Here is a 15,879-nt window from a genome sequence, read left to right on the forward strand (position 1 = left end):
AATAAGTGAAGTTACTTTTTGCACACATTAAGTTGACATAACTGTTTAAGTCAAGAGCCTTCATTACAATTTTGGGGGGCAAAATTCCCCCAATCTTTGATATGCTAATGAGATTTTGCACTATGGAAAACTGCATAATTCCCTAAATTTATTTGACAGAAATTTTCTCTTTTTAAGGATCAAATGTGGTTGCCATGGGAAATCCAGCTTAGGCCATGATAAACTCCAAACTAGAACTTGTTTTTATGATATACTATGAGTTGAGACAGCAAACAACGTACAAGTCTTAGCCAATAGAAATCTTAGACAATCTAGGAATTTGTGTGAGTGACAAATCCTTTTCCTTACTGACAGTGATTGATGGAAAAATATTATCTGGGAAAGCGTCCTGTGGATAGTTTTGAGCGTTTCTTTTGCTTCAAGGACTTGGTTCACAGAGTGAAATTGAGCCTCACCAGACTATAACAGATTAAAAACCAATAGACTACAGATGGAAGAAAGAGTTAGCCTGGGGACTCCAATTTCTCACTCTCCACTGTCTTCCTCTTTCTGGGTTCTGGGCCTCTGGAGGAGTCGCTGATCCAGGACCTGGTCTTCCATGTGAGTGTGAAGATTTACTTATTCAGTCTTGGTACAGGAGTGGGCTAGGTAGTTTAGTGGGCTGAGGCGGTTCTGTTACAGGGCTACATCTACAAATCCAGATCCATGGTAGTGAGTCAAAGGCAGCCTTTTGAGAACCAGGAGGGAGGGAAAATGTCTACGACGGGAGAGGAAATACCTGTGCTCTCCACAGACAGCCTGAAGTTGCCCATTCTGTTATTCTCAAAACATTACCAAGGATGTCCATAATCATACACAAGCTGACTGGCCAACCAGTGACACACTATTCCAAAGGAAAGAAAAGTTGCAGGGAAAGGTCAGCGTTTTCAGAGCGTGTCCTGTTAAGGTAAAGTTCACCTCCTAACTCCCCCTGGTTAAACCAAAAATCTGTGAAAAGCATGAGACAAATGTTTCTGGGTGCAAAGCCATGCTTTCCGGTCCTCAACTCCATGGTAAGTACAGGACATTGCTTTTTTGGTGTGTGTGGGGAGTATTATTTATATTAGCTTATGTGTGTATATCTTTCTTACCAATCTTCCTGAATAAATGCCTACGTACACCACTCAGTGAAGGCACATACTCCTTGCGTTCAAGTTTGCTACCCTATAGAAGTTCTCCCTACCACCAGGAAAAGTCTCTAACAGTACTGTAAGTGTCCCACAAGAGGGGGCCGCCCTAATGCAGTGCTGACCCACCACACAGCACTCACCTGTCCACTATGATGCCATGAGGGATGAGCACACACTCCAGATCGCCATAATAGTGCTGTGGATATGTGAATAAATCCAAGTCATATCCCGGCCAATTATCCATAAGCTGTAAATCAAAGTAGTTCCGTTATGGCATTTTTCATGATTAATTTATTTTCTTAAACGTAAATAATAAGGAAAACACCCGTCATTTGAAAACAGAATAATGTTGAACAGGGAGATTAGGTCTGCACATCTCAATACATTAATATCTCCCCTCGAGCACTGGAAAGCTTAGTCAGAGGTTCTTGTTTATGCAATCTGCTAGAACAAGGGAGTGCTAAGATAATAGTGTACTCCACTCCTAACTGGGTTATTATTTATGCAACCTGATAAAACAAGGGAGTAGTAAGCTCAATGGTGTGTTCCATTATTGGCATCATACAATATAAAAATGCAAACCTAATGCCTTTTTAAAAAATGATTTTATTATTTTTATTTCTATATGTGTGCCTGCATGAGTTTATGTGTACCATGTGCATGCAGGTATTCTCAAATGCCAGTTCAGAGGCCAGAGAGCATCAGATGCCTTGGGAATGGAGTTACAGATGTTAACTGCTTGATGTAGGCGCTGGGAACTAAACCTGGGCCCTCTGCAAGAACAGTAAGTGCTCTTAACTACCCAGCCATCTCTCCAGCCCCTAAACTCAACGTCTCAGAGCTAACCTGTTGGAATTATGTAGAAGATCGTGTTTATGAAAGCACTATATTGGTGCAGCTCAATAATAGAGTGAATGTCCAGTATGTCTGAAGTCCTAAACTCAGTCTCTGGCACTGTAAAAAGAAGCATGTATGTGTAAGCACATACTTTGTATCTATACTATAAAAATATGATGACTATATTATACACATTCATAATTGTATAATAAAGAGTATTATGATATATTCTTCATTTCTATTCACAGTGAATTGCCTCATCTGCCTGGGAAGGTTTACCTATAAAAAGTATATCCCAGGATCACAGTAGACCCAGACTTCTGGGTGCCCCCATCAGTCCAATAAAGACTAAAACAGGATATTCTTTTTAAGGAACTTCAGCCTTTCTTAGTTAGAATGTGGTGGTCCAAGAAAACTGGCCTATTCACAGAACACAGACTGATAGCAAACCAGCAATCCTTTCTCTTGCTTAAGACTTAATGTACAAGGTTTTTTTTTTTTGTGTGTGTGTGGTTTTTTTTTGGTTAGAATAATAACAAGATGCGGAAGAAAATGAAGGTGAAAGTTACTTTTCCTTTCACATAAACAAGGATACAATAATGAAAGATGTTATACGTGAAAACCTTTCTGTATAAGGTTTCATAGCTCTCTTTCTTTAATCGTTTTCCACGCTGTCTGGACTAGCCTGTCCAGCTTTGAGCCATGGAGGGCTTTTATAACACAGACCCAGCCTGATTTTCTAGCTCATTTCTACATCTAGTCCCTGCCTTCAGATTGGTTTCCAGTTTAGTCATGATTCTGTGCATGTATATGCATGTATATAATATTTTATTAAGTCTTTGAACATTTTGCATATGCACATAATGTATTTTGACTGTATTCACCCCAACTCCTCCTCCTCGCTTCTTTCAGATTGACTCCCTGCTCACCACCTCTCCCAATTTCCTCTTCCTTTTTTCCCCCTTAACCCACTGAGCACAATCTGTGTTACCCTCACACTCATGGGGGTGGGGCCTCATCCACTGGATCGTGTTCTCTACTAGATGCTGTACCCTGAGAGAAAACCGACTCTCCTTCTCCCAAAAGCCATCAGCAATCACTAGTTCCTTAACTAAGGGCTTATGAGCCCATTCCTCTCCAAGCTAAAATGTTGACTGGATTGAGCTTGTGCAGGCAACCACAGTCATGACTGCAGTGGTCCTGTTTTGTGCAAAAGATAATACTGCCCTCTGGTCCTTCCTGACCTCTGGCTCTTGTATTTCTGCTCCCTCTTCTGAGATGGTTCCTGAGCCTTGGGGGGAAGGGGTGTGATATAGATGTCCTATTTGTGGATGTGGACTCCACAGTCACTCATTCTCTGCACTTTGTCTCTGCTTTAATGGGCATCCAATGCACAAAAACTTCTCAAGGGGGTCTGAGAGCTGCACTAATCTATGGGTAGAGAGACATGATTTGTTTGTTTGTTCGTTGTTTTTTTTTTGGTTTGGTTTTTTGGTTTTTGAGGCAGGGTTTCTCTGTATAACAGCCCTAGCTGTCCTGGAACTCATTCTGTAGACCAGGCTGGCCTCAAACTCACAGAAATCTGCCTGCCTCTGCCTCCTGAGTGCTGGGATTAAAGGTGTGCACCACCAGGCCTAGTCCAAGAGACAGGAATTATAGGGCAGCTCGATAGTATGTCCATTTAGAAAAATAATTGTAAAAGGTTCAATACTGTGGCCTAATAGCTCCCCAACCATGGGTTCTTGGCCGTATTTGCAGTACCAGGCATGTTTCTATGGTGCAGGTCTCAAATCCTGCAGCATCTGGGGGGTCTCCAGGACACCTCATTCTTTCCAGCTCTGACTTCATTCATCTCTCTTACACACTGCCCTGCTCTTCCTACTCCCTCCGTCTCTATGCCAAAGTTCACCTCCTTCTTGGAAGCTCAGGTCAATCTCACTTCTTCCTGGAAGCCTCGCTGACTGTTCTCACGTTGTGATCCTCTAGCCTATTCCCTTGGGGTTCCCTGCAGCTCTGTTTTAGAAAAGGCTCCGCCTCGGGCTCTTTGGGGACATTTCCACACTTGTGCTCTGTCTTTATCTCTTTGCGGCTGGTTTAGAGTCCTTCCAGCCACTCCATCTTGTACTGAGACATTCTCCACCCTGCTCCCACCCTTCTCTGGATGAAGGACTCAAAAACAATTCCCTTTGACTCAGGTTTTAGAAAGGATGTTTTATGGTATAGCCCAAGCCACTCTCACCCTAAATTTGGTCTCTAGCCAGACCAAACTCATGCTATGTCTCCCCAAATTTATCCCTTCCTTATCTCAACACATTCTTCTGGTTCCTCGGACTGAGACCTTGGCATTGGCTTCTTTTCTCCCTTTAATCTTTGTGCCGTTCAGTCCTTCATTTTCTCCCCAGTTCCCTCCCAGTGTGAGCAGAACCACACCTGAGCAAGCCCCACTGCCCCCTCTCCGCCCTGATCTGGGTCTACGCTGCCATCACTTCATCCTCGCCTACTGTGGAAATAGACGAGCCTGTCCATGCTTCTCCTGCCATGGGAGCTGTAACAAACTTTGAGGAGTGAATTTCACACCGTGACATTCTCTTACTCCAACTTTTTCAAGGGCTTCTCATTACATGCTGAGTAAAACCTGGAGCCCTCACTGTGGCCCACAAGAATGCCCCTCTCTTGATTTTCTGGCACCTTCTCTTCACTCTGCTCCAACGGCTTTCTCCTCACTGATTGAATCTGCTGAAAATGTATAGTATTCCATTATTTCTTTAGCCTACGATACTCTTACTGCACATGACCACATGGCTTGCATGTTCTTTTCCTTGGTCTTCGTTCACGGTCACCTTTATGGAGAGGCCTTTCCTGACCACAAATATAAATTGGCACTCTCTGCTCTTCCCATCCCATTTCTGTATCCTTCATATCTAATTTACTTTCCTTCATAGTATGTATTCTACTAGATGTGTGTGTGTGTGTGTGTGTGTGTGTGTGTGTGTGTGTGTGTGTGTGTTCTGACTTGTCTCATCCCGCTAGAATGTGAGCTACTTCCGGCAGAGACTTTATCTTACTCTTTGTTCAATCCCTAGTGCTCAGACCACTGATCTGAGATCTGTTGAGTACTAAAAAATATTGAAGAATCGAATGAATGAGACAGTCTTTGTCTTAGAACTCCAACCTCAACCCTCAGTTTGTCTTCTTGGATAGAAATAACTACTCTTCAAAGCTCTGGAGATTCGGAGCTGTAGCACTGGCCAAAGAGTATACATCATCTTCATACACAAAAAGTGTCGTGTTCACTGCACCTTACCAGCATGCTGGTTGGCGTGACTGGTGAACTTGTACAGAGCAACTCTGGATCTCACCATGAAAATTCCAGGAGTCTGCTGTAACCTTTAACACCAGAGTGGCTGCCCAGTGACCTAACAGCTGCACCTGAATGGCATACAGCCTCTGTGAGAGCCCCTTGGCACTGTCACGACCATCCAGGGAGATCACCCAAGCACTTTTTTTCTGGCTTTCCTTCTGGACATACGATGCTCCCCACTCTACTTCCTGGAGCTCATCTGCTCACAACACTGGTGATCTCCTGAGCTCTTTCCTCCTCTCATGCAAATCCTTACAGATCTTTGCTCTGAATCACAGAGGTTCCTCTCTATGATTCATGTTCTAAGGTCATGTTCCCCTCTGATTTTTACTGCCGTGAGATTAGAAGACCCTGTTTTCCTTTTCTTTCTTTAGTTTTTGAGACAGGGTCTCGCTATGTAGGCTTGGCTATCCTGGAACTAGCTATGTAGACCAGACTGGGACTTAGACTCAACGGAGATCCACCTGCTTCTGCCTCTGTCTCCTGAGAGCTGAGAGCTGGGGTTAAAGATGTGTGCCACTGTGCCCAGTCCTGACTCCTTTTCTTTAAGATACAATAAAACCTATGGAGTGCATAACATCAAATAGTGAGTGCGTAACAAGCACTAAACAAATGCAACCCCCCCAACACACACATACACACACACACACACACACACACACACACACACACACACACACACAAACATGTATACTAAAGAAAAGGAAAAGATGATGAGAAAATTATGAAACAAATCTATACGTGAAAATGGTCAGAGCAATCAGTAGCTCAGAGCAACATGAGTAACGGTGGATATCACAGATTTCAAAATCTAGCTCCTCTAGGGCAAGTCTGTTAGCTACGGGACCTTGGACATATCAACGTCTCTAAAATAAAGGCAACGCCTGCCTCACATGGCTATTGTGAAGGTTAAATAAGACAGAAAACTAATACAAGCCTCACTAGCATGCAGCCTATAGTGCTTATGCGAAAACGTTAGCCATGTAACTATACTGAAGCATCGGTTGTCTACATAACTCATAATCATTTATGTAAGTATGTTTTAACTCATTTAAGGAAAAACCTCAGTGTGATTTGCCGAAGTCTTACTACCCCAGCTCAAGCAGTAAAATTAAATCTGGTAGAAATGCATTTCTCTACAACTGTTCTCACAATCCCAAGCGGCCATTATTTGCAGTTAATCTGAAATGGTGCTTTCACTGAGGAGATAAGACCACCAGAGACAGGAGGATCCAGGTCCGCTTTACTGTCTTTGCACACGAACTGTGTAATGAGTAAGTCTATCCCCAGAGGGATGCGGGGTGCCTCTGAACCTTAGGTAATGGATTCACTTGCTTTAAAACAAAAACAAAAAACAAAAAAAATGAAAAACAAAGAAATCTTTAAATAGTTTCAGGATCACAGATAACATGTTCTAAGTTTATTCCACACAATGCCTTCTCTGTTCAAAGAGGCAAAACCATCTCCAAGCTGGAGAAATGACAAACACAGTCACTGAGTCATTTTTATACTACGTCCAAATCCAGAGCACATCTGACTCTCTTGGTCGCATTTAAAGCTACATCGACAACCTATTTTTTTCCCCCTTAGACTATTTCTTTACAGCGAGAAAAACGGCTCAGAAACACATGGATGCAGCTCAAGTCTGCTTCTGTCCCGCTCCGAGCTCCATGCACTTGGCCCTACTCTCCCCTGCAGACAGATGATTGTCATTGGTTTTCATGCCTGTGCCTCTCTCTCCAACAGCACAGAACCCCAGACAGCAACATCAGCTGGCCCAGGCCCAGAGCCCAACTCAACCATGCTAGAACAGTGGACACAAGAGGTTCTGGAAACAGGGCCCATGTTCTTCTGCTAATGCAATGACAGAGCTCAACGGGCCACAGGACAGGTTGGATCCCAACGCCTTCCTCTTCTGCATTATTTCTCTCCCTCTTATTTATTCTCATATATTGCCACACAAGGGAAGGAGAGAGTTAAGCATAACAGAAACTCAACAGTAACTTTGCTTTTTCTCATCTTTTCCCAAACCCACTTGTATAGGTACCAACCATGGATCGTTTGACAACACTTCAGTAAAACACAAACTGGAGGGACAAAGCTATTTAAGAACCTGACCCCCAAAAGCCAGGCGGGCAGAGAAGATCTTATCTCCTTGAGAAATAATCAGGAAGTATCAGCTACACATCTGGTGACTTTACTAGCTCCAAACCAAGTGACCCAACTTTGAGCAAGAATCTCTGGACTCAGTCTACATCTTTTCATCTAGCAATTATTGTATGCTATTACTTATTCTTTATAATGCATTAATGCCCCTCCTACCCAAGTCAACTGAAAGTCACCTGCAGGTAAGACCCATTTTAACTTTTTTAATTAGTGAATTGTTATTTCACATTTTCATATGTGTGCACTATGTATTCTGGACCTACCTTCCTTTTCTCTCTGACCCCCTTCCAGCCAAGCCCTCCTCCCTATAATTACCTTTCCTCTACTTGTTTTGGTTTTCTTTAGTGTCCCAGATTGTTTAACTGGGGTCACCAGTGTGACATTGAGTTTGGACCTACCGTCAGAGCCTGGCAGGCTCCACAGTGGGTACACAATCGTGCCTCCCCCTCTCCCGGAATCTGTGGGTTCCCCACAGATCAGCAGCATGTGATAAAGTCCTGTGGGTCCCTTCTCTCTTCACAGCTGACTGTTAGGAGGGCCTGACTTCTGTGGGCCCCGTATCAGTACACCCAGCTGCTGTGAGTTCATGCTTCCCATCCCTACATCCTGCTCTTTCCCAGCCCCCTTCCCCATCTTGAGGCTCTGACATTCTTTCTGCCCTCTCTTCCACACCAGCTAATGTACACAGCTTCTCCTCTCCCTACGCACACTTGCTGCGTTCATGCATCTCTCACTAGAAGGCCTCTGTTGACACTAATAGGTGGCACTATTATATTTACACTGTTCTATCATTTGATTTTTAGACTTCAATAATCTACCCATCCTACTAGTACATCTAGATTTATCTCCTTTTGATTTTTTAATAATCAGTGGTGGGGATGGATTTTATGCAAGGCAAATGCTCTGCCTCTGAGCCACACCACCTGCTGATCATGTTCTTTAGAAGCATCTAGGATTTACTATGCAGGGTACTCTAAGCATTTTAGGGGTGGCTATTTGAAAGACGCTCCACCCTAAAGGCCTCCTGCCCTCTCCCATGCTACCTGTTCCTTTGGCAGCATCTGACACTCTTGATGATCTCACGACCCTGGCAAATCCACTTCCACCCAACTGTGTTCCTAGGCATCTACTCTTCTGCTTTCTGTTATACAGCTCTTCATTTTTGGTGGTCCCTTTGTCTGGCTCTGTGCCACAGTGTAACTCTCACATTTGGGGGCTTTCCACAGGCATCTGTTCTCAACAGTTGTTTTAATTTCTTCCATTTTCCACTTCATTCATTTATCCCCCAAATATTAACCAGCCTTCTGCTGATGGTTTCCCAAATCTACTCTGTCACATTCTGGAGTTTCAAGTATGAATTTCAAATTGCCTACAGGGTAACCTGAACTGTGTGCATTATAGACTTAATAAGGGAGTTAATTTCATGATTTCCTCTTTCATATTTTCACACCCCTCATCTGTTCTATCATCCCTAAGGCGACTGGAATGTTTTTATTGTAAAAACACAAATCAGATACAACGATCTCTTCTTTGCTCTTGCTATGTGCCTCTCTGTGCCTCGGGTCCCCACATGGTCACCTTCTGTTTATGCTTGGGATCTTGGGTGAAATGTCACTGCAGCTCTGATCCTATGAGCAAAGACACTGCTCCCCACCCGCTTCCAGTAGCTGTTTTCCTTCCGGTTGTCCACGCACGGGCTGTCTGAATTATCTTGACTATGTGTTTTCACACTGCTTGCCTATGTCCCTCTCTTAGGAGGCACATTCCAGGAAAAAGAGCCTTTGTCTTGTTCCAACAGTAAGACCTGACTAGCAGGGCAGATTAAAGGCACCCCTCCTTTAAGAAAGGCAGGACTTGCTGTTAAATTAAGAGCTGAACCGCACATTTCAACCTGAACAGTTCTATTTAAGTGAGAGGCTTTTCCTTCCCAACCCCCTCGTTCTAATTCAATCCATTCATTTCCATAAACAGATTAACTGCGAACTACACGCGGAGCTTTGGGAAGACAGTCTTAGTGACGCGTCAGCTCCACCCACCACCCTCACACCTTTTCACCCCAGTCCCGGTAGTCATAACCACGCTCCGCTGGAGTTTGATTCCAGGATTCTGGGAGGTGGGTACCCTCTGGTTGACACCTGAATGATCCCTAGATTTGAAGAGTTTCGGATCTGGTCCCACCCTCCATCCTTCCATCACGAGACACAATACTGGGTATTTCACACATCCAGTTTGTCTTCCTTCACAGACAAGGCTCAGGGCGCTCCGACTTCTGCAGAGCCGCGCCCCAGATTGAAAGCTCGGATTTCATTCACTTGTGCTACTTTGTGTCTTGGCTCCCCTGAAGAGTTCTCAGTAGCTTTTTTATGAAAACAAAACTCGAAACTCATTGAAGTGAGAAGGCAGCCGCTAGAGCAGCACGCTGGGGTCTTCCCAGACCCCAGCTCGCAGGCCAGGCTCTTTGTGGCTAGCACAATTGGGGGCCAGGTAGCACACTGGCTTCCAGGCCAGGGATCCGAGGAAGGAGAGGAGGGGAGGAGTTACTGGGAACTCGGGATGAAGGAGCGATGTTAGTAGAGGTTTCCTCAGTTGGGGTGGAAAGGGGAGGCCAGGATGCGAGGAAGGCAGCGATCTCCTCCGGGAGGAGGAACAAAGCCGTGGCCGGTTCTCACCCGAACGTATTTCAGCTAAAAGGGGATGCTACGAAAGGAGGGGAGAGGAGCGAGCTAGGGAGCCCGGGGTCTGGAGTTTGCATTTACCACGACGCCTCGCCCGGAGTCTGGCTCCTTCTCACTGCTCCCGGCCATGTCTCTCGTGGGGAACGCGGGGAGGACAGACGCCGGGAGGATGTGGAGGCCCGGCTGCGCTGGGGGATGGGACGCGGGGGATGGGACGCGGGGGATGGGACTGGGGCCGCCCCGCCCCCCAGCCTGCGGGCGGGAGAGCCGCGACCTCAGCCGAGCCCCATTCCCGAGGCGGCCGGGGAGCAGCTGTGGAGCAGCGCCTGATGCACCTGAGCGCGCTCCAGGGAGCGTCCCTGGCGGCCCGCTGCTTGTCCTTCTGCCGGCTCCGCACCCCGCGGGGATATGGGACAGGTCTGGAGCAAATGCAGCTTCTTGTCATTTGTTCCCCACACCCCACCCCAAAGCCCATCGCTGCAGCCCCCAGGCCAGCAATCTCCAAGACGCCTCCCTGCCAGGTTTTAAATGCACATTTGTCCCAAGTCAAAGCATAAAAGAGCGGCAGTGCTGAGCGTTGTCGGGCATTGGGAATGGCCGGGAGTATCCCGGAGGGTTTCTTCAGCTCCTGGTGTCCTGCCAGAAGTTGGAAAGAGTCACAAGCAAGCATTTCCTCTGACCAAACCCTAGTGATCCGATGGGCCCAGGGCAGGGACTTTTTACAAAATACTGTATCTAATTTACCACTTGACTCTAATTGTTTCAGGTTGTAGCTGAAGGCAATTGCCCTACTCGGATTAGAGAGCCCTGTTTTATGAATCTGTTATCAAACCCACCCCCTAATCCCAGCTTTCTCCTAGCCCAGCGCCCTCCTCTTTGTTCTTTCCTCCAAGGTCCTGCTTTCTGTTTATGTGTGTCCTTCGTTTCCCACATCTTGCCAGAGCCTGAACACGGCCCACTTTTGCGCTTCACATGGGTATAGTTCTCTTGATTCAGTCTTCTCCCAAAGATTTTTGCTGGGCTAGGGTGTAGCTCAGTGATAGAACGTTTGCCTGGGATGTGAAAGGCTGCACCGGTTCTGAGCCCAACAACAGCAACACCACACACACACACACACACACACACACACACACACATACACACACACACACACACACACACACACACACAGCAAAAGAAATGTTCAGTATTCGCTTTCTGGCACACACTGTCGAGAGGAATGCTGATTGTGTCTGGTTTGAAGGGAAAATAGTTATCCATCAGTTCATGTTGCCTTAGATTGGAATAACTGTGTAATAATACTGTATTTATGTGTGGTGGACAAGCCATGCTTAGCACTGTGGCTGTTAATGTCCAAGTGCGGGAATTGTGGAAGAAGAGGGGTACAAGGTGCAGGCCCTGTGCTGGCCGACTGGCTGTGTCAATAGGTGGTGGTCCCCAGCACAGAGGTAAACCGTGTCAACCAGTCATTTCTGTGGCTGCCTCTCACCTGTTCTCCATTTTCATTCTTCAGTACGGGGCCCAGGAGATATTCAGAAGCGATATTTTTGAAATTTCCAGGAACTGGGCTGGAGAAATGGCTCAGTGGTCAAGAACACTTGTTTCTCTTACGGAGTGCTCAATTCTCAGCACCCAGATGGTAACCATCCATAACTCCAGTTCTGAAGGATCTGATACTCTCTTCTAACTTCTGTGGGCATGAGACATGCCCATGTTGCACGCAGGCAGGCAAAGCACCCACACACATAAAATAAAATAAAACAAATCTTAAAAAAAAGAAATGTCCAGGAACTGAAAAGTCATGTTGTTATGGTAACAACCTAACTCTAGAGTCCGGAGTGCAAGTTAATGCTGTTCACTGGCCACACTCTTCCCACTGGATATGGTGTAGATGTGGGGTGGGGCTCTGGGGAGTTCACAAACCAGGCTTGAAGATAATATCACTTGAGTGTCCAACTGCTTCAAGGTCAAACTCAGCCTGAAGAATTTCATTGTGAAGTCATAGGACACACTGGGGCACAGGAGATGGCAAGGCACTTGTCTCAGCAGAAGAGCATGTGTTAAGGATGCTCGTTGGCTGGAAAATGGCAGATAGACTTTTTCCAAAAGACCATCTGTTTAAATATAAACCCCAATGAATTCACAATGAAAAAAATATATAGCTAGCTTGAAGGACAACAAGAATCTTATGAATTCATGTTCCAGAACATTCTATACATACCATTGTAGGACATTCTATAAAGAATGATGAATAAACTCTTTAAAATATCAAATTTATTTTACTTCTTATCATTATATTTTGTGTTGTCAGACTATAATTGGTGCTCTGGACCACATAAATGTAATATAATATTAAATTATATTTGCAATGACCAGGAGAGAAGAGCAACAATGTATCTATCCAGGCTTTATTATTAATCTTACATTAGGAATGTTTAGACGCAAACCTTTTAATTTCTGTAAAAAAGGTAGTGAAATAGTTTTGGATAGGAATTTCAATTCTAGTATGACCCCTATATCTTTAATGCATGAGTCTAAACTAGTAAGATCAATGTGTTGGATTTCAGTTCTCTCCTCTGTAAAAGGCAGGATAAAGCATTTCTGTACTGCATATGGTAATGAGGTTAAAATGAGATAACATGCATGAAAATCCTTCAAAAATGCTAAAAACTATAACATTATCAATTTGAGATGATGTGGAAAAAATTCATGAGCAAAGAAAGGTTTATGACTGCCAAGAGAAGAAGAAATGCCCTCTCCCAGGGGTGAGCCCCTTAATTGGTTATTCAATACAAAGTGGTCAGTTGTAGCTTGAGTTTTTCTGCCTGGCCCACAGTCAGGACAAATCTCTCTCACCTGCCAGTCCCACAGCCATTCAGACCCAACCAAATAAATATAGAGACTTATATTGCTTACAAACTGTATGGCCGTGGCAGGCTTCTTGCTAACTGTTCTTACAGCTTAAATTAATCCATTTCTATAAATCTATATCTTGCCACATGGCTCGTGGCTTACCAGGATCTTCACATGCGGCTTGTCATCATGGCGGCTGGCAGTGTCTCTCCCTCAGCCTTCCATTTCCCAGAATTCTTCTCCTTGTCCCGCCTATACTTCCTGCCTAGCCAATGGCCAATCAGTGATTTATTTACTGACCAATCAGCAACACATTTGACATACAGACCATCCCATAGCACTTCCCCTTTTCTTTTCTTAAAAAGGAAGGTTTTAACCTTTACATATCTTCAAAGTCAGCTTGGTATATTTGGGAATTTGGGCGTAGCTTCTCTTACTATTTCTTGTTGGAGGGGGGCGCTGTATCTTATGGGGACATAAAGAATATTTTAGGATTATGGAGTAGTTCATGAGGGTGTATCGTCTGAGCCAGTTGCCTTGAAATGGTTCTGGATGTTGTATCATCTGGGCCATTGTGTCATCGGAGACCTTTTAGGTGGTCTTGGCTGGTCAAACCTGATGCATCTTAATCTGGAACAAATCCATAGCCTCTGGCTTTCTGTGGAAACAAAAGCAGAGCCTCCTTTCCAAAGCAACATATCCTTACATTTAAATTTTGAAGTCAAGGTACCTTTAAAATATACATTTTGGCATAACTCAACAGCTTTTGTAATCAAATGTTTTTCTTCAGTTACGAATATCAAAGAGAACATAATCCAGATTCTCTGTGTGGTAGCCATCTTTACGTGGCTTATTTTTTTATATTAGCTTGAGCCTATTGCTTTAAACTGTAGCCTTCTAAGCCTGAAACGGCGCTGGCCCTGTGGCTGCTGGTTCCGCCCACTTTAGCTTCCCAACATGGCGGTAGTACGTTTTTCCGCCAGCTCTGGGAGCCATCAATTCTCAGAAATAGTGGGTCTATGCTTCTATCAAAGCAGTGTGTAGCCCAGAAACCTCTTTTTTTTTTTTTTTTGTATTAGCAAAGGCTAAATCCACCACACAGCTTAATGTGCCATTTGCAGAGGCCTCATTCCCGCCATATTGCAGGTCGAGCATGTACGCCAGGAACCCGCCATAGTAGCTCAAACACGCAGGCTGCCGCTAGCTTAAAAGAGACAACTAGGAGCTGTTTTTAGCTCCGTTTTAGAATCTTTTTATTTAGGTTTTAGGTGGAAACTCTTGCCCCACGTTGGGTGCCATTTGTAGCTTGAGTTTTCCTGCCTGGCCCACAATTAGGACAAATCTCTCTCACCCGCCAGTCCCACAGCCACTCAGACCCAACCAAATAAACATAGAGACTTATATTGCTTACAAACTGTATGGCCGTGGCAGGCTTCTTGCTAACTGTTCTTACAGCTTAAATTAATCCATTTCTATAAATCTATACCTTGCCACATGGCTCGTGGCTTACCAGGATCTTCACATGCAGCTTGTCATCATGGCGGCTGGCAGTGTCTCTCCCTCAGCCTTCCATTTCCCAGAATTCTTCTCCTTGTCCTGCCTATACTTCCTGCCTAGCCAATGGCCAATCAGTGATTTATTTACTGACCAATCAGCAACACATTTGACATACAGACCATCCCATAGCACTTATACAAATGACACAAATGGACTTAGCATGTTGTATTTGTATGTTTGTGCATACATATAATACATATACATGTATACAACAATAAGAAAGTAAAAGAGGATGTCAATTTGGGGGGGGAATGGAGGAGGGGGTTGGAGGGACAGGAACTGGGAGGGGCTGGAAGGAGGAATGGGAAGGGTGTGGGTGATGTAATTCTATTTTAATTAAGCACGTTATGAAAATAATAAAAAGATGAAAAGGGAAGATTTATGAAATTATCTCATATAAAATTACAGGAAGTGTGTGTGTGTGTGTGTGTGTGTGTGTGTGTGTGTGTGTGTGTACATACCTGGAGGCTAGGGCAAGACACAGAGTACCCTGTCCTGTCACTATGCAACCTTATTCCCTTGAGATAGGCTTTCTCACTGAGCCTGGAACCCCAGGAGTCTTCTTGTCTCCACCCCAGACAATGCTGAGTTACAAGTGTGCACAGCCATACACAGCTGTTTTTATATTTTTTATTTTCTTTTAAATAGGTGGGTGCAGGGATCTGAACTCAGGTCCTCATGCTTGAGCAGCACCCATTCTTACCCACTGGGCCATCTCTCCAGATCCTAGGAATTACTTTTTAAAATTGACATAAGGGGCTGGGAAGATGGCTCAGTAGTTAAGAGCATTTGCTTCTTTGCAGAGGACTTGGGTTTGCTTCCCAGCACCCACATGGCAGCTAACAACCATCCAATGCCAGTACCAGGGGATCCAGTGTCCTCTTCTGATCTCCATGGACACCAGGCATGCACAAAGTACACTTAAATACATGAAGGCAAAACATTCATACACATGAAATGGAAATAAATTTTTTTTAAAGACTTGACATAAGATTTAAGTACTTTATTTATTTATTTATTTATTTATTTATTTATTTATTTATTTATTTATTTCAGTTTTTTGAGGCAGGGTTTCTCTGTGTAACTTTGGAGCCTGTCCTGGAACTCCCTCTGTAGACCAGACTGGCCTCAAACTCATACAGATCCTCCTGCCTCTGCCTCCCAAGTGCTGGGATCAAAGGCGTGTGCCACTGTCACCTGGCAATTCAGATACACTTACAGTCTACAGACAGCCTGGTACAGATGTGACAAAAGATACAGG

General features: G+C 44.6%; 1 protein-coding gene across 1 annotated transcript in view; it reads right to left on the reverse strand.

Annotated features, from left to right (window-relative positions):
* Prtfdc1 (phosphoribosyl transferase domain containing 1) overlaps positions 1–10,337 on the reverse strand; it is a 101,158-nt gene extending 90,821 nt beyond the window's left edge. The window contains exons 1-2 of the mRNA XM_059263673.1: positions 10,290–10,337; positions 1,310–1,416 (exon numbers count right to left, since the gene is read on the reverse strand). Coding sequence (XP_059119656.1) covers positions 1,310–1,416; positions 10,290–10,337 — 155 coding nt within the window. The remainder of the gene's footprint in view (positions 1–1,309; positions 1,417–10,289) is intronic.
* Positions 10,338–15,879: the final 5,542 nt, after the last annotated feature.

This window comes from Peromyscus eremicus, chromosome 5, assembly GCF_949786415.1.
Source record: "Peromyscus eremicus chromosome 5, PerEre_H2_v1, whole genome shotgun sequence".
Classification (NCBI taxonomy): Eukaryota; Metazoa; Chordata; class Mammalia; order Rodentia; family Cricetidae; genus Peromyscus; species Peromyscus eremicus.